At 35.7% G+C, this 19,035-nt stretch overlaps 3 protein-coding genes across 4 annotated transcripts; 1 reads left to right on the forward strand and 2 right to left on the reverse strand.

Moving 5' to 3' along the window:
• The first annotated feature begins 1,878 nt into the window (after nucleotides 1-1,878).
• Nucleotides 1,879-18,718, forward strand: LOC120341086 (lysozyme g-like). 2 transcript variants are annotated; one of them, XM_078119880.1, is made up of 8 exons: nucleotides 1,879-1,994; nucleotides 2,818-2,955; nucleotides 3,456-3,593; nucleotides 4,128-4,214; nucleotides 4,507-4,620; nucleotides 5,072-5,157; nucleotides 5,569-5,635; nucleotides 18,267-18,718. In XM_078119880.1, exons 1-8 carry the CDS (start codon nucleotides 1,952-1,954, stop codon nucleotides 18,320-18,322), a joined length of 729 nt encoding a protein of 242 aa, XP_077976006.1. In that variant the 5' UTR covers nucleotides 1,879-1,951; the 3' UTR covers nucleotides 18,323-18,718. The 2 variants fall into 2 exon arrangements, with proteins under 2 accessions (XP_077976006.1, XP_039265451.2); XM_039409517.2 differs by lacking the exon at nucleotides 18,267-18,718 and adding an exon at nucleotides 6,158-6,610.
• On the reverse strand, nucleotides 8,600-10,915 carry LOC120340362 (lysozyme g-like). Its single transcript, XM_039408604.2, has 4 exons — nucleotides 10,759-10,915; nucleotides 10,218-10,303; nucleotides 9,773-9,839; nucleotides 8,600-8,898 (listed from the first exon to the last, which is right to left on the reverse strand). Exons 1-4 carry the CDS (start codon nucleotides 10,850-10,852, stop codon nucleotides 8,753-8,755), a joined length of 393 nt encoding a protein of 130 aa, XP_039264538.2. The 5' UTR covers nucleotides 10,853-10,915; the 3' UTR covers nucleotides 8,600-8,752.
• Nucleotides 11,045-16,265, reverse strand: LOC144432012 (uncharacterized). The gene is made up of 4 exons (XM_078120012.1): nucleotides 16,169-16,265; nucleotides 14,579-14,716; nucleotides 13,584-13,730; nucleotides 11,045-11,232 (listed from the first exon to the last, which is right to left on the reverse strand). Exons 1-4 carry the CDS (start codon nucleotides 16,263-16,265, stop codon nucleotides 11,060-11,062), a joined length of 555 nt encoding a protein of 184 aa, XP_077976138.1. The 3' UTR covers nucleotides 11,045-11,059.
• Nucleotides 18,719-19,035: the final 317 nt, after the last annotated feature.

Below are 19,035 nucleotides of genomic sequence, written 5' to 3' on the forward strand. Positions count from 1 at the left end.
TCACGTACGCTGGTGAATGGTATTTCAGTTCGCGTCGTTTTTAAAAAAACAACTTTGGGAATAAGGTGATTATAAAAGCCACATATCGTCGGTTCAATATCTCACAGCTTATTGTGAAGAACCGCTATTACAGTTAGAAAAATACGGTGTTCAGGTGTTATTTAGGGGCTTTAATACAAACTTACAAATACTCTATTGCAGTGGTCCACTCAGTATTATTTACCAGATATCAGGTACATACAAGAACTAACATTTAATCCTCTTTTACAAGTGCCCATGCACGGCATCATAAAAAATGACAATCTTCTCATAAACTATTATTGAAAACAAAATGTCAAATAATAAAATTTAAATATGAGTGGTTAGCCTTTATGAAAATCCGTAAAAGGGCAATAAATTTTGAGGGAATTCACGTTTCGGTGTGAAACCTTCGAAGCGGTTTAATAATAATTACGATATTTTACTCAAATATTTTACTCCCGGAGGCGAAATGATGAGTATAAATTTGTGATCTAATAAACAATATATCATCGTGCGACATGATTCGCGTAAAAGAGGAATCATCGAAATTGTATTTTACTGCAGACTAACCAAGGTCAGACTTCTTTATACAAGCATTTTACAACTGTGGCAAGAAACGCAATGGCACAGTTGTAAAGTGAAAAGCAATGGCAAACGAAACGTTACAAAAATACATTTGTGTTCGTGTGCAGCAAGACTCTTGAATTAAATAGAATAGTCATTTTCACTCTTGCTATAGCATCATTGCGTTATACGTATATGAATCCACCTGTACAGAGGCATAGAGCAAGGAAAGGTAGTTAGTTTTACGTAACCCCAGCTTTTGGTTGTATTTCACTGTTGCTGTTATTTTTGTTTTTTTGTTTCTGCATCTGAACGTGAATAATAGTATTATGTGTAATGACTTACTGGTGACCATTTTTCATTAAGCGATGTTGTTGTGCAGATTAGGAGCGAGGTTTTTAAATTTCTTACCCGCCATCTCATCCAAAGTCAAATTAAGTAGACTGCACTTCTGTATTTACAGAACTTCTGTATTTCCGATAAGCCTACCTAACGACATATTCAATGCTGCTTGACCAAGGGTATTCTCTGAAACAAAATACCTCGCAAACATTCGCCGCCGTCATCTTTAGCCTAATAATTTAACAGTGTTTAAACTAAAAAATCATAAATTGAATGTTTGAACCAAAAGATCATTAATTGAGGGTTTGAACCAAAAATTTATAATTTTATTCGTAAAACATTCAAGTATATATTCAGATTATATCATTATTGATATAAGTCACTTTGAACCGCGTGTAAGCTGTATTAGCGATTAAGGCAATATAGTCAACATTTGCTATTTTCGATTAAATGCAAATTTTATAGAAAGCAATATTCAAAACATGTTATTCGCTTTTTGCGTATTTGCGTGACTCATGTTATTTTGATTCTTTCTCTCAATAATGCTCTTGAGAGTTGGTGTCTGTTTAAAATATATGTTTGAATGTCACTCAACCTGAGTGTATGTTCCACTTGTGACTTAGCACTTATTACTTGACCTAATCCGGATCAGTTTGGCAGTCAGTTCAAGTATTTTCTTGGCAATGTCACGTTATAATTTTCGACGCGCTCAGGAATAAGAGAAACTAGCATTGGTGTGAAGTTTGCGTCCACGTATTTCTAACAAATTGGTATAAAATCCCCAAGGGATGAATGAAAACCTACGAAAAACAAATATTCAGCAACAACATGGGTATCGTTGCTGCAGTTTAACTTAGCAAACTAAGCAATGGCAAAGTATGTTTTCTAGATAGGACTCATAGAATGCTGCATAAAATTACATGGATTTCAGTCCATATTTCATTGACTATTGACGGTATGTACATGTTCTTTGCGTTTAGACGTTTACTCTACCTAAGTAAGTAATATACTACATCTCACTGTCATGAAGTATTCTGCTGTAATTTTGCTTTCAATCGCGGGATTAGGTAAGTATTTCTGTTACACGATTTAAGTCTCGAGCTTAAGAGTTTTCTGAATCGTTTAACCATGCATCATAACTCATGTATTACGGTCTAGAGCTGGCATGGGCAAACTGCGTCCCGCGGGCCAAATACGGCCCATTGCGTAATTCAATCTGGCCCGCCTGGTGCTGCCACAACCAAACTAAAACGAAAATCAAATTCAAGGAATTTGTTGAGATTTCGAATAAATTTAGTTTGGGCTCAAGGCTTATTGTTTTCCACTTTTGCTTTTGTAACACTGCGAATATTCATAGAATGTAACTTTTTACGTCACACTTACATGGCCCGCCAGTATAGAAAGAAATAATTTTTGCCCCTTGACCCAAAAACCTTGTCCGCCCCTGGTAAAGAGTCTAGACCCTACAACAGTGGTACTTGAAATATTGGCCCACCTCACAAATTTTCAGGGAGCGTGAAGCCAATTAAAAATAAAAATACTTGTTAGATTTGATCTTGTCCATCTTATTTGGGATATTCACATTGCTTTATTTTGGATATTTACGTTTCATCCACGTATTTTCAACGTGTATTTGGATGAAACATGCCTCCGTCATATTATCTGTTGTTTGTGGCTTATTGTTAGCTTGTTATTATTGAGGTAAGGCGCAGGACCTGACAATTTCTAAAAAAAAGGCTTGAAAAAGTTTGAGAACCACTGGTCTAGAATAGGTTAAAAGAAGAAAATAGTACAATGCTACAAATATGATCATTTTAATATCTGGTTTGTCTCAATTTTTCATCAAAACATCGCTTTTCTAATCACATATACAATTGTACATATTTCAAGTCGCAAGTGATTGGAAATGCACACAAATTGGAGGAACATGCAAAGATTATACGCAAAACACCTGTATAGCTGGATATGTGACAGGAAAATGCAGTGGTAACGCCGACAGAAGATGCTGCAAACCATGCAGCCAAAGCTGTAAGTTTAGCTGAATTCTTACAATGTTTTTACATTTATTTTTCTAAAATTCATACTGAGATGGACAACGCATGAAGCAATACTGGGCCAAACTTCTTGTTGAATGCTAATTCCTTGCTAGTTTAGATATCACAGCATTCGAAAACAAGCTTCACTAAGATCAAGAAACAGTATATATTCACTATTTTATATTTCATAAAGAAAACACTCATTCAAAAAAGTAGAAAAAAGCAATGGGTATAGCAAATACCGCATGTGATTGGTATTACACATTCTGGTCAGCAAGCCTGCTATGTATCTGACAATTATAGTAAGAGAGTATTATATATAAAATGCGATTGGGGTCATATAGTCATCTGACTTTAAAACTTGATTGTATGCAATATATTATAGTGATGGATTGGCGTTTTATGCCACTCGCGGCACATTCTTTGCGACCAAACAAATTCTATCTTAAAATTTATGAGAATGAATATAAAATCGAAGTATTTTTCAAAAAGGTAAATCGAAGGAAGCATCTGACTCATTGCGTGATGGTGCTTGCAATGGAAAATGTCAACACAATTCAAACTACTGTGATAGTCCGTACCAAAGTGGTAAATGTGGTGGCCCAAGTGCAAGACAATGCTGTCCTGGATGTAAGTAGAACTGATTAATTTTTGAAATTTTGTTTTATTTTATTACGCGGAAAAACGGGCGGTCTGGAAATATATGTACCAAGATGACGCACAACCTGAACCCTAACTTGGTACACATACTATGTTCAGGTTGTGCGCCATCTTGGTAAACATACTTCGGGAGCACCGAAAAACGAGCAATGAGTGCAAATAGTTTTTTTTTCTTATAATTCATTATATCACAGTGGTTCCCAACTATTTATGGCTAGTGGCCCCCTCCCGAGGCTTTGGGCACTCGTGGCCCTCTATTTTACATTACAGTAGTATTTATAGTGTTATTTTTATTGTTATATTCCGAATTCATGCTTAACACCCTCTGAAATAACCGTGTCAAGCGGTGAGACTAGGAAAACGGGGAGTTTTCTTGTAAAGAGAAAAGTAAAAAGCGCCTAGCAAACTTTCAAACATATGTCGCAATATACTAAACATCTAAGTAATAATTGATTCATAATTCAAATAGAACTTAAATATAACCAATACATACATTGCTTTCAGCGAATATCTGCTATGACAATATCCTTGAAGTGGAAACAACAGGCGCATCTGCTGAAACTGCTAAACAAGATAAACTAAGTTACCACGGTAATAGGAACTTTACCTTAAATTTATTTGGTATCAAAAATGCAATCACTGCTTGTATGCGCATTTACTTGGTTTTTTTTTTAAATACTTATTTTACTAAAAACGAGGGTAGTGGAATACCTTTTATATATCTGCTGTCATATTCATAACATCCCCTATTGAAGTTTTTGGCGACTGTTTGCAAAAAATTTGTCATTATCACATGAATGACGGATGTGCAAAAGCAAATCCGAAACAACCACAGCTCCGTGAGTAGTTAAAGTAAAAATACATGCTTGCCATCATTCCACAGGAGTTGCAGCATCGAGAAAAATGGCACAAACGGATGCGAGTGCAATGGCCACATATAAATCGAAGATTCTCGTTGCTGCAAAGAAATATTGTGTACAAGCGGCTGTTATTGCAGGTTCGTCTTTATTTTTTATTGTAAAACCCATTTACTGTTGTTTGATAAAAATTGATTAAAATATAGATACTATTATCATATATGGTGGTCGCTAGAAAAACAGAAAATTGAATAAACAGCTATTTGTTTTTACAAAGGCTAACTTTTTAAATGCATCATTCACAAATACTCAAAATGTCGTCCTTGCACTTAAGAGCAGTGTATTACCAACTACAATAACTCTAACAACAATCTAGAACCTAAAGGAAATAAAACGTAACGAATAAGAACGCATTTTGTTCGTAATCTCTTTTGACCTTCAAAATTTCTGCTTTTGTAGCAACTACCCTGTATGATAATCTATAATGGAAATCAAAACAACAATGCTTCGCAAAATATAAATTTGGTAATTTTGACCTCTCGAAAATGTGGATTTCTTGTAACGCCATGTGTATAATTCTCTATATTTCAGGTATAATCAGTCGAGAAACAAGAGCTGGCAAAGTTTTGATGTCAGATGGTTTTGGATTTGATCGTAGTGGATTTGGTCTCATGCAGGTACGTTCTAAAACTGAAAACTTTCAAAACTTACTCATTTATATGCTACGACAATTTGATGTCGACAAATTCAAACTTCGCAACACTTATCATGTTGGATTTACACTTCGTGAACATCTCACTGAAATAGAAATAATTTATCATTTACAAATCAACTGTAAGCCTAGATTGGTTCGACTCGCGGAAGCCACTAAAGTAATTGAAACGGAAATGTATCATCTGAAACAAAAATTGAAAGGCTCTCAAGAAAATTGAAGCGCTATTTTTACATATTATGTAATCCTGATACTGTCTATTCAAGAATTGTTCTCAAGAGGACGGCGAATATTGCTTTCAATCTTAGATTAAAATTGCAAGTTGAAAATTTTTTTTAATCTAGAAATTTAATAATAATCACTAAAATATTTTTAGGTTGACAAGGGAAGCCACAATCCACAAGGTGGCGCATTTAGCCAAACTCATATTAATCAAGGCACAAGTATGTCATTATGATTCTTGCTTCAGATTGTCAAATGTAAATTTGTAATAACTTATACGAACCATGTTAAATATAAAGCTATTTTTATTTTTATTTATCATTGAATAAGTGTACACTCAGCAGGCCATATCTGAATACTCAATGAATGACATTGAATAAAAATAGATGATTTTGTTCATCACCCCTTTTCGACCAGAAGCTTCCACGGTATTCCAGTAGTGTGTGTACCCGGTTAGGGTTAGGCCATGATTTTATTTCGATTTTCCTTATTTTAGTACAATCACAAGTTCGGAGACTGTCTGAATATACCCCTATAAGTTTCAGTCCCTTCATACAACTTGATGTAAAGTAGGCGAACAAAGTTAGTTACCCCCATATTGGTACACACACTTTTGGAGCGCCGCTTTTACAGTTTGACTGCATTTCATCATCAATAATTTTTCTTTTGGTCGAATTCAATAAAAAAGAAATCAATTTTACGTAAGGAGATTTTCTCAACAGGAAGAATACTCTTGTTTTTAGAGATTCTCGTCGATATGCTTAAAGGAGTTCGAAATAAGCACAAATCCTGGAGCAAACTATGGGTTTACAAAGGAGGGATAAGCGCTTATAACGCAGGAGTAAAAAACGTTCGCACGTATGCGGGAATGGATGTCGGAACCACCGGTAACGACTACGGGAATGACGTAGTTGCCAGAGCTAAATGGTACAAGGAGAACGGATACTAACAACATAACAGAACATCTTAGTTTTTTTCTTTCTGTAATACATCTTATCTACACCAAATAGGTACTAAAATAATCATAATTGTGGAAGTCTTCATGTACGTCCATTGAAAATAAATTGGAACATTCAATGTGTATATTCAGCAACTCGGTATTCGTTTGAATATTCAAATATGATGTTAAATTGAGTTCTAAGTTGGAATATTACTAGTTTGTTTCTATAATTATAATATATCAGTAATTGCATCTATGTACTATGTCTCTTGATTTAGTAGTTATAGGGAATACAAACCAAACCGGGTGGGTACTTCCCATGCGCATATAATAATGCTCACTCAATTATTGGTCGATCGATCAATGACATTCAGCAAGGTCAAGGTGATGGAAGACTTTCATAGATTTGATTTCATAGTGTCAGGTCGATAGTAGCGTTCGTAATGTATAAGTTAGAAAATATCGTTGGTAATTTTCTAAAAATACCTTAACACTAACAAATATCGAATTCCTAAAAACCAAATCTCCCAAGTCGTGGAATGTATAATATACCTGAATGACGTAATGCCCTCGTGTGGATCTTTTTCAAATTTACCAAGTATTGAAAATTCATACGATTGCTAAATTTTTTACTTCCTTTTCCAACACAAACTTAATCAAAATATAGTCAGCGGTAACATCTGATTTTAATCGATGCTCTTCCTGTATGTATCAGCTCATATTGCGAGATTTTCTTCTAGCCTAGCAAAGGTGTAGGAGGTGTGTTCGGATATGCTGCATTACGAGAGTACGCAGAGTAGGTGGATTGGCACAAAAAATGCTTTTGCACGTATATTGTAAGAACCTGAAAACAATGACGATTTGGGCTGAAAATTTTTTACTCAAGAAAGACAGTTGGATATTATAAACTAAACTAGCCTGTGAAAGTAAAAGTACCCTGTCGGTATACTGCTGCAATCGTTTAGAGTGGAAGTGGAGAAATATACTCCACTGGTGTGATACGTAGAAACTAACTCTATTGCTTTGGCATATTTACAGAAACTGGGCAGTGACTGAATTTTTGTTTTATGTTTTCATTTTAAAGTTTTACGGTTTTGTTTCGTTTTCTCTGGTCAATTTACATTTCTGTTCAAGTTTGTTGAATGAATCGTTCGCTTTTGTTGTAGTATACCAGTGGTTCCCAATGTTTCCCCTTCGCAACCCCTTTAACAAAAACTTATATTAAAAAGCACATTGTGCATAGCATAGATATTTAATCGCTTACAACTTATTCGATGCGATGGTTGGGTTTTCGTCTGTGCAGCCAACTTTAAAATTTGTGATTGCGTGTTGGACAAAACCACTCTCAGTTCATATTCTACATTCTTTCTATTTCTTTCCTTAGTTTTGATATGTAAAAGTGTCGAAAATCCGCTCTCACACAGGTTTGTTGTAACAAAGGGCAGCAGTATTGGAAATGCCAGTTTCGATGGTTGTGGATACGATTCAAACCTATCCAGGGCTGGATTAATCATCATAAAGCAAAATAAGAGAAAGGAGTAACTTCAGAAATTTCCATTAGATATTTTATCTTTCGTGTTCATAAATTTCAGCATTGCTCTCTTATTTGTCTATCGCAGTGGTTCTCAAACTTTTTTTTCAAAAATTATGCATAACGGTCCCCTTGCAATTTTTCTGATGACTCGCGGTCCACTAAAGAAATGAAAGCAAATAACAACGCGGTATAACAAGCATTCATCTATTGAATGACATTAAAACAGTTCAATGAGAAGGGTGCACCTGATTGGCTTTGACTAGTTCTTCTCCCCCGTTTTTTTTTTTTTCAATAACTCTCATATCGTGTCCCACGTCCATTCTGTTTCAACATATTTTTTTTAATAGCGAGTAACGAGGAAAAAGCTGCCTCACATTTGTAAGTTGTTGCAAATGAAATGAGCATTTTAGTACCCTCTTAGCGACATCGGGATAGGACGGTGCCACCGTGGTTTTTCTTTTCCTCCAGACCTATCACAGCAAAACCTAATCTCACATATGAATCATTATATCAAAATCGATTTTTTACGGCCAGGGGGGCACTTTTAAATAACCCCGAAATAATTTACAATCAGATGCACACGCCTTCCATAAACAATATGCTCTGATTTGCGTACTTGGCACGTTAACCAACGTTTGTTACGTATTATATTATTCATTTTTGTGTTATCACCGGCTGTTAACCTGAGTATACCAAATACTAGCAGACACATAAACGCTCAAAAGTTTAATTTTTATGCGAAATTAACTGAACATCAAATTGTTAAAATTAAACAAAATTATTAGTGATCCGCAACATTATCCATCAGTAGCCATTATTAGCGTACCATTGGGATCTGGCAACTACATCGTTTGCATAATCATTTCAAGTGGTGCCGTCGTCCACGTTATTGTACGAATAGACATTCCGAACGCCTGCGTTGTAGGCACTGATTCCACCTTTCAGGGCCATGTCTTGGCTCCAAGAAGGATGCTTATTCTTTACACCATTGATCATATCGATGAGAATTTCTAGAGTAAAAAAAATCTAGTCATTGAGCGCAAAATTTCATTGGTTTTCAGCTTTTCATTCAAATTCCTTCGTTCGTCTATTTTGGAATTCTTTATTCTTCTCTCACTATATGCATAAAACGTACTAAATCGATTCAGTCTTTAAGTTTAATGGATCCATAGCTAGTGTATGTGCAAGTTGATATCCCAATGAATTTTGTACAGTTTAGGTACTTAATAATGTGCGCATGAATTCTCATTATACAGGGGCATCGCTAGAAAAACAGAAAATCAGTCAAACAGCAAGTTGTTTAGAGGCATTATGTTTCCTTTTAAAGTCTGAAGGCTGTTTTCTGTCTTTTTCCATAATGTGGGTGTCAAAACAGAAATGAAATAAAAAAAAGATATCAACCTAAAACAACCTAGAACCTATAAAACGTATCGAAAAAGAAATGAGCACGCATTTGATTTGTGATCTAATCTGACATTCAAATTTTCTGCTTTTCTAGCAACCACCCTGCAATAATATTAAAGAACTAAACAATAATAGTAATACTATACCGAATGCGAAGCAAAACTACTAACCAAAAACCCCCCTGAGGCGGATTTCTCCTCGGTTGGGAAACGTAGGGATAGATAATGTCAAGAGCTAAATTACACAGAGCACACACACTACTGTAGTACCGTGAAAGCTTCTGGTCGAAAAGGGGTGATGAATAAAATCTTCTATTTTTATTCAATAACATTCATTGAATATTCAGATATGCTTGCTGAGTGTACACTTACTAATTCAATGATTAATAAATATAAAAATAGCTTTATATTTAACATGGTTCGTATAAGTTATTGCAAATTGAAACTTGGCAATTCGAAAAAAAGAATCATAATGACATACTTGTGCCTTGATTAATGTGAGTTTGGCTAAATGCGCCACCTTGTGGTCTGTGAAATCTTCTGTCAACCTAAAAATATTTTGATAATTTCTATTAAAATTTTTCCAACTTGCAATTTTTATCAAAGATTGAAAGCAATCTTTGCCGTCCTCGTGAGAATAATTCCTAAATAGACAGCATCGGGATTACATGTGCTTCAATTTTCTTGATAGCCTTTCAATTTTGGTTTCAGATGGTACATTTACGTTTTCAATTAGCTTTGTGGCCTCCATGAGTCAAACCAATCTAGGCTTGCAGTTTATTTGTAAATAGTAATTTATTTCTATTTCAGTGAAATAGAATATGTTCACGGAGGTCAATTCCATCAAAAAAGGGTGTTGCGAAGTTTCATATTCGTCGGAATTGCCGTAGCAAGTAAATGAGTAAATTTCCAGTTTAGTAATGTACCTGCATGAGACCAAATCCACTACGATCAAATCCAAAACCATCTGATCTCAAAACTTTGCCAGCTCTCGTTTCTCGACTGATTATACCTGAATTATAAAGAATTATCCACATGAAGTTACAAGAGATCAACATTTTCGAGAGGTCGAAATTGGCAAATTTATATTTCGCATTGTGTTGTTGTGATAATTTCCATTATATATTACCATACCGGGTAGTTGATACAAAAGCATTTTGAAAAGAAATTTTGAAAGCCAGATGAGATTACGAATAAAACGCGTGCTTATTCGTTACTTTTTTTTATTTCTTTTAGGTACTAGATTGTTGTAGTTGTTAATACACTGTTCTTAAGGGCAAGGACGACATTTTGAGTATTTGTGAATGATGCATTTAAAAAAGTTAGTCTTTGTAAAAACAAATAGCTGTTTAATCAATTTTCTGTTTTTCTAGCGACCACCAAATATTATGCAGAGTATCTATATTCTACTCTATTTTTATTAAACAACAATAAAAGGTTTTTAAAAAATCAAAAATAAATATAAACCTGCAATAACTGCCGCTTGTACACGATATCTCTTTGCAGCAACGAGAATCTTCGATTTATATTTGGCCATTGCTCTCGCATCCGTTTGTGCCATTTTTCTTGATGCTGCAACTCCTGTGGAATGATACCAAGCATGTATTTTTACTTTAATTACTCACGGAGCTGTGGTTGTTTCGGATTTGCTTTTGCACATCCGTCATTCATATGATAATGACAATCGTTTTGCAAACAGTCGCCAAAAACTTCAATAGGGGATGTTATGAATATGACAGCAGATATATAAAAGGTATTCGACTCATTTTTAGTAAAATACGTATTTTAAAAAAAAACTAGGTAAACGCACATACAAGCAGTGATTGCATTTTTTCATACCGAATAAATTTAAGGTAAAGTTCTTATTACCGTAGTAGCTTAGTCTATCTTGTTCAGCAGTTTTAGCAGATGCACCTGTTGTTTCCATATCATGGATATTCCCTGAAAGCAATGTATATATTGGTTAAGCTCTATTTGACTTATGAATCAACGGGGGGTACGGTGAAATTAAAACGCCAAAAGTGCAATTCACGACGACGTAAGGCGTTTTATGAACTAAAAAGTATGCGTCGTTCACAGCGAAATTTCACAGTTACGCCTCTCTTTGCTTGACGGTGTTTGGTGAATACTTTGCAAGTCCTATTTCTAACATCGACTATTTATCCGTAGTCAGTCCATACCCGAATATAGAAATAAAACATTGAAAATTGCAAAAATTAATTTTTAAAATTAACTCGTGGGTGTCAGTAGCGTCATAACCGCTTATATATTCAAGAACACGCTCGCATGTAGCGCCGATTGAATGCATGGAATGTGACACTATTATTTGGAATTTAATGCTATCCAAGTTGATTTATTATTGCTAAACAATGATTATTTCACATGCGCCGCGATTAGTGGTGGGAAAAAGCGAATTTTTTATTTGAAAATATTCGAATACTTTAACGAGCATCAGATAATGAGTATTGTCCTTTTAAAAAGCATTAATTGGGATGTCGGGCGCCGAAACGATCGCCGTTACGTTTTTTTTTTGGAATTTACTAGAAGACTAAAAACTCCGTAACGATGCGGCGTTTTTTTATTTTATAATGTTGTTATACTCGACGCCCACACTAATTTTTTTGTCATCGCGATCGTTTCGGCGGCTGACATCTCAATTAATGTTGGTAAATTATATTAAAGCACTTTTTTTCACTAGTTAATATTAATTCTCACTATCGTAGTTTGGTTTTTATATTTTGGGCACAATTGTGAGTTCACATCGGCGAAGATGTTAAAGACAACTAACTATTTAAGAAGTGCATTCACAACAAAAATTAATTTTATTCTGATTTTTATCTTCTGTGTAGTATTTGTATCACAGTTTGTAAATTACGGTCCCAATTTCAAGCGAACGATAAAATATATTACTGACCCCGGGGTGCGATATTTGTGAAGCTGATAGTTGAAATTTTTATGCTTTCAATTTCATATTGTGTCCATGTTACTTTCGTATTAAATAAGAATTGAAAACTCTGCAAAATCAGCAATTATGGCATTCCTACGTGATCAAAATACTATTTCTCCCCAATATCTCGGGAAATTTCTAGAAAACGGTATTCACATGCCTTGCTTATCTGGTTCAACGTTTCTAAATTAAAAAAAAAAACGGTGTTGGCGCGATTTGTGCAAAATTAGAAATTGAAAATATGATAGGCACAACGAGGAAAGAAAAAAAAATTAAAAAATTCTCACATTTATCGTTTTATGCCTGTCAGCGATAACCGTCGATAAATTCTTACACCTAATTCGTTGTAAATAAACGTTAATAAATTCTACTTTGCTTTTCAATGCGCCGTTCTTTGTATTAAAATAAAAGCAATTGAGTCGGAAAGAGAAAGTCGTTAAATTAGCTTATAACTTCACTCCTTTTGAGTGGCCATAACGGCGGTTAAACTCGTTTCATGTCTGTTTCGTGGAGAGAAAGAAAAATACGCCTTACCGAATTGCAATCAACGCATTCTTAATTATCATTATAGGGGCCAACTAAAAACGATAACATATCGTTAGGACAAACAAGTCTGGCGGTGTTAAATGCGCAACGGTGATAATGCACAGAATAATATCGCTTTAGGGCGACCGCGGCCATGATGCGCGACCGTAAACGATGCTGTTGATTTCTTGAATTTTCTCATGAAAAAAAATTCCCAAACGGGGGGTTAAAACCCATGCAACACCCCAATTTGTAGTAAACTTTTAAAATTATTGAATCTGTTGACCATAATACATTTTTGACCAGGGAATGTTTCAAGGCATTTTACACTTTCGACAAATTTCATATATCTTTGCAGCTTGATTAAAATTTTCTAGGTGCGAATAATAATTTCAAGTAGGTATGTATTATTGAAATACTAGTCTTTCCAATATCTGATATAACAGCAGCTATCATCCGGGGGACCGTTACCGCACAAGGGGCGCAGGACAATTTGAGGGGGCCCTAATGTTAGGCGCAAAACTGATTTTACTTTTCCCTTTACAAGAAAACTCCCCGTTTTCGTAGTCCCACCACTTGACACGGTTATTTCAGAGGGTGTTGAGCATGACTTCGGAATATACCAATGAAAATAACACTATACATGCTACTCTAATGTAAAATAGGGGGCCACAAGTGCCCAAAGCCTCGGGAGGGGGCCACTAGCCATAAATAGTTGGGAACCACTGTGATATAATGAATTATAAGAAAAAAAAACATTTGCACTCATTGCTTGTTTTCCGCGTATTAAAATAAGACAAAAATGAGCAGGCTTACTTACATCCAACACAGCATTGCCTTGCACTTGGGCCACCACATTTACCACTTTGGTACGGAAACTCACAGTAGTTTGAGTTGTGTTGACATTTTCCTCTCGCCGTGTCGCATGTACCATCACGCGATGAGTATGATGATTCGTTTGATTCACCTTTTTAAGAACAATGCTTTGTTTTTATAATCTCGTAAATATTCAAGATAGAATTTGTTTGGTCGCAAAGAATGTGCCGCGAGTGGCATAAAACGCCAATCCATCACTATATGTTGCATACAATCGAGTTTTACAGTCAAATGGCTTTATTACACCAATCGACATTTTAGTGTTATCTTCCGTACAGAACTAGTTGCCAGATACATAGCATGCTCGACTTTCAAGGTAACTGAACAGAATGTTTAATGCCAACTATGATATTATTATGTATTATGTGATGTGATTACTATGTATTATGCCAACGGGTATTCTGTTATCGAGGGAAATTGTCAAAATGCACTTTTGATCATATTCTTTTATCTCATATACACATCGGTTTACTTATCTTGAAAATATCCTTTCCTAAAGTAATGTTTATTTCCCTCCAAGGCAATACGGATGATGGCTCGTTTCCATGGCAACGAGGTATTTTCTTGGATGGCACCATATCCAAAATTGATCAGGGGATGCTACTGTACATGTGTGTCAAGTTTCATGCTTGCATCCAAAAGTGCATGATTTTATCTCTTATTCGCTGGACTACTATGCGGTGTGTGCTATACTTTTTTGAATTTAAGAGGTCTTTTCTTTATTAAATGAGAAACTGTAAAAACTATGCCTTGATCTGTGATCTCAGTAAAACTTGTTTTTTAAATGCCGTAATATGACAGGTAATGTCTCAACTAACAAGGAATTAATAATTGTTCAATCAACAAAAAATTCGGCCCAGTATTGAATCATGCGTTGTCCAACTCTGTATGGATTTCGGAAATTAGATGTAAATACAGTAGGAGTTTAACCAAACTTACAGCTATGGCTGCATGCTTTGCAGCATCTTCTGTCGTTGTTACCACTGCATTTTCCTGTCAAATATCCAGCTATACAGGTGTTTTGCGTATAATCTTTACAGGTTCCTCCAATTCGTGTACATTGCCAATCACTTGCGACTTGAAATAAGAACAATGGTAATATATGATTAGGAAGGCGATGTTTCAATAAAAAATCGTGACAAACTCATTAAAATTTAACCTACTCTATACCAGTGGTTCTCAAGCCCCTTTTTTAGAATTTGTCAGGTCTCGCTCCCCGCCTCAAAAATAACTAGCTAACAATAAGCTGCAAATAACAGATAGTACGGCGAAAGTATGTTTTATTCAAAAACACGTTGAAAATACGTGGATGGAACGTAAATATCCGAAATGAAAATATTCAAAGTAAGACGGGCAAGATCATATCTAACAAGTATTTTTATTATTAATTAGCTTCACGCTCCCTGAAAAATTGTGGGGTGGGCCCACAGTTTAAGTACCAATTTTCTAGATTCTATACCAGGGGCGGGCGAAGTTTTCTGGCCAGGGGCCAAAAATTATTCCTTCTTATACTGGCGGGCCATGTGAGTGTGAAAGTTACTTTCTATGAACAATATTCACAGTGTTACAAAAGTAGAAAACAATAAGCCTCGTGCCAAAACAAAATTTAATCGCAATCTGAACAAATTCCTTGAGCTATTGTTTAGTTTGATTTTCGTTTTAGTTTGGTTGTGGCAGCACCAGGCGGGCCAGATACAATGGTCGGTCACCATTGTAGACGCCAAATTTGGAGTGCCCTTAGCGCCCACACCAGGGAATAATTCTTAGATAGTCGATCTGTTTTAGTAAACTGATTTCGTCACTCCAATGCAAAAAGACGCGTACAAGTTGATGATTACGTACAAAATTACGACACAGATACGTCGGTACGATGGTGGTTAAAACTATACAAAATTGTGTAAATTAAGTAAAATAACAGTTGCGGTTGATTACAGAAACAGGCATTCGCGTAACATTCTACAGCAGAAATAATCCCTGAATATAAAAACAATAAAGTGAAATACGTACTTGACAGTGTAGCTTTCAGCTTATAAAACAATCGACAGTTGATTGGAACAGTTAATCAAATTAGGTTATTCTAAATATATGAAAATACAATTAAAAACTTGAACTAGGCTACAAATCTGCAACCAGACAACGAGACCCCCGGACTACAAATCTGCAAGCCCGTAATCTTGAGAAGGTCGAATCAAGGTCCTCGAAGCGGCGCGCGCATCGAACGCGCGCGGGGTATTATGAAGTCACAATCAGTAAAATCCGTGAACGTATGTACCGCCAGCGCCTCTAATGGTAAACGACAAAAATAATACTGAAGTGGAAGAGTCAGTTTCACTAATATTAACGTTCTATTTCTAATGCAGAAACAAAAATAACAGCAACGGTCAAATACAATTTCGACGATTCTTCCTTTACGCGAATCATGGTTTATTAGACCATGAATTTATACTCATCACTTATTTCCGGGAGCAAGATATTTGAGTAAAGTTTATCTCTATTCAAACAGAATATTTATATAACTTATCCAATTACCTTTTCCAATAATTTGTTTGATCTGCCGAAGAATTTCCAAGCATGTAGGATAGATAAATGGTGCCGCGCCCAATGTACGCACACACCCATCGACCATAGTTGACTATGTTTGTCCTAACTCTGAATCTACTCCGAATTATCATCTGTTTACAGGCACAAGCACTAAATATGGCAACATTAGAAAAGTTGACACAACAGGTGCATCTGCCGCAACAGCTCCCCAAGATGGCTTATCTGGGGGTGAGAGTACATAGATACAAGTTATTGGACACGTAGTGGACATAACGATCGTTTCAATATTATGTTGTTGTTGTTCTTGTTCTTGTTATCCTTGTTGTTGTTCTTTGACACGTTTTTAAAAAGTCGCTTTTCTCTTCGAATACTGGACCAATTGCTTTGAAATTTTCAGTGGTTGAAGATAAAATTTTTTTCCAGAAGGCTATTACTTTTTTTTCGCTATGACGTCATCAAAATTATTGCCATTGGGTGGCGCTACGTGTCCATATATTTGAGCATAGCTCTCTTGTTATTGATATTAAATCACATTAAAGCAGGGATGTGCAACATTTTTGTCAGCAGGCCTTATAAACAACTTCGGACATCTAGCTGGGGCACACAAACATGCATTGCATCATGTCCACAACGAATTACAGTAACAACTGCATCGGTAAAAGATAAAACGTTGCGACAAGAGCAAAAAACATTGTTTATTTTCACCCACGTGAGCGCCTTTTCCTACATAAACTGTCGGATTGAAATTTCATGATTTATAGGGAAATATCTTGTGAGTCATGACAAGGGCAACACCAAATGGCTTGGCGGGCCGGATTGTGAGTCGCGGGCCGCCTGTTACACAACGCTGCATTAATATAATGAAATCGGAAATAATAATGTCGGTTATTAATGGAAACGAATACTAATCTTTATATTTTGTAAGGAAAAATGACATTTGTGGTGACCGTTTGTAATTTGTGTGGGGACCGCTATATAAGAAACATCCAACTTCATATTATTTTGGGTAAATTGAAGAAAGTCAGTAATTGCTCCATAGAAATTTTATTACATATTGTATTGGCATGAACAATAGGGGAAGGGGAAAGATTGCACATACTGCCGTATGCATATATTCATGATTTTTCAGTTATGTGGAACTCAACACTTCATAGCTGTTTTCTTGATCGTATTGGATTGAACTCCTTTTGTGTTTCGTCAATCGGTTTTTGCTTACGCACAAGACTACGCTAGCTATGATTCTTTATGGTGTCACTCCTAACAATTTAGGGGTCACTCATAACTTTCCGCAGTGATCAATCTCATTAGTTTCTAGTGGGTGAGCATGACCCTTCTTAGCCAAATTTTCTCGAATAAAAAATCTAATAAAGTATTATTTTACAGGAGTTTCCTCATCACATCTGATGGCACAAAATGATAGGAACGCAATGTTTCAATATAAAAGTTTAATTGAAACAGCAGCCAACGAGTTGTGCATTGACGCAGCTGTGATTGCAGGTAAAATAGAATTATGAAAATGAGCGTTTTATCGTATTTTTTCATGGGCACATGTGGTTTTCGTGTTTAGGTTGATGTGAGCATAGTCTGAAAGTAATTTAGCTCTTGACATTATCTATTCCTACGTTTCCCAACCGAGGAGAAATCCGCCTCAGGGGGGTTTTTGGTTAGTAGTTTTGCTTCGCATTTTGTATAGTATTACTATTATTGTTTAGTTCTTTTATATTATTGCAGGGTGGTTGCTAGAAAAGAGTTAGGGTTGGGCCATGATTTTATTCCGATTTTCCTTATTTTAGTTCTATTACGGGTTTCGGGGGGGGGGGGGGGGGGGGGGGGGGGGGGGGCTATCTGTGTTAGCCAAGTGAATATATCCCCTGCCCTTAGTTTTCCGTCCCTTTACCCAACTTGATATAAAGTAGGCTAACAAAATTAGTTATCTCCATATTGGTACACACAATTCTGGAGCGCCGCTTTTACAGTATGAACGCATTTCATTATCGATAATTTTTCCCTCGGTCGAATTTAATAAAAAGGAAATCAGTTTTACGTATCGAGATTTTCTCAACAGGAAGAATATTCTTGTTTCTAGAGATTCTCGTCGATATGCTCAAAGGAGTTCGAAATAAACACAAATCCTGGAGCTAACTGGGTTTACAAAGTTGGGATAAGCGCTTACAACGCTGGAGTAAAATACGCTTGCACGTATGCGGGAATGGATGTCGGAACTACCGGAAACGACTACGGAAATGACGTAGTTGCCAGAGCTAAATGGTACAAGGAGAACGGATACTAAGAACACAACGGAACACCTTTCTTTCTGTAACACTTCTTATCTACACCAAATAGTTACTAAAATAACATAATTGTGGAAGTCTTCATGTACGTCCATTGAAAATAAATTGAAACATCCAATGTGTATATTCAACAACCCGGTATTCGTTTGGATATTCAAATGTGAAGTTAAATTGAGCTTTATTATGTATGTATTGGAATATTACTAGTTTGTTTCTATAATTATAATATAATATGTCAGTAACTGCATCTATGTGCTATGTTTTGTGAGTTAGTAGTAGGGAATACAAATCATATAGGGTGAGTACTTTCCATGCGCATAAAATGCTCACTCAAGGATGGATCTACCAATGCATTCTCTAAGCATTGAGCAAGGCGATTTTATATTATCAAGTCAATAGTGGCGTTTTTAAATGTATTTACTTTATAAAAACTTATATAGGAAATATAGTTGGAGTCGTTGAACGTTTGAATAGCATTCTACTGTAACTTCAACACTGTTAAAAAAGAATCCAAAGTTCAAAGAGCCTACCATTAAATGAAATTAGACTATTATATTAGATAAC

Source organism: Styela clava, chromosome 14, assembly GCF_964204865.1.
Source record: "Styela clava chromosome 14, kaStyClav1.hap1.2, whole genome shotgun sequence".
NCBI lineage: Eukaryota > Metazoa > Chordata > Ascidiacea > Stolidobranchia > Styelidae > Styela > Styela clava.

Coding starts and splice junctions, on each gene's coding strand:
- LOC120341086 (XM_039409517.2), top strand. CDS start 1,952: ATGAAGTATTCTGCTGTAATTTTGCTTTCAATCGCGGGATTAG. Junction 1,995..2,817: donor GCTTTCAATCGCGGGATTAG/GTAAGTATTTCT, acceptor ACATATTTCAAG/TCGCAAGTGATTGGAAATGC. Junction 5,636..6,157: donor TCATATTAATCAAGGCACAA/GTATGTCATTAT, acceptor TCTTGTTTTTAG/AGATTCTCGTCGATATGCTT.
- LOC120340362 (XM_039408604.2), bottom strand. CDS start 10,852: ATGGCACAAACGGATGCGAGAGCAATGGCCAAATATAAATCGAAGATT. Junction 9,840..10,217: donor GTGGATTTGGTCTCATGCAG/GTACATTACTAA, acceptor AAATATTTTTAG/GTTGACAGAAGATTTCACAG. Junction 8,899..9,772: donor TCACATTAATCAAGGCACAA/GTATGTCATTAT, acceptor TTTTTACTCTAG/AAATTCTCATCGATATGATC.
- LOC144432012 (XM_078120012.1), bottom strand. CDS start 16,265: ATGGTCGATGGGTGTGTGCGTACATTGGGCGCGGCACCATTTATCTAT. Junction 13,731..14,578: donor CAAAGCATGCAGCCATAGCT/GTAAGTTTGGTT, acceptor GTTCTTAAAAAG/GTGAATCAAACGAATCATCA. Junction 11,233..13,583: donor AAGGCAATGCTGTGTTGGAT/GTAAGTAAGCCT, acceptor CATTGCTTTCAG/GGAATATCCATGATATGGAA.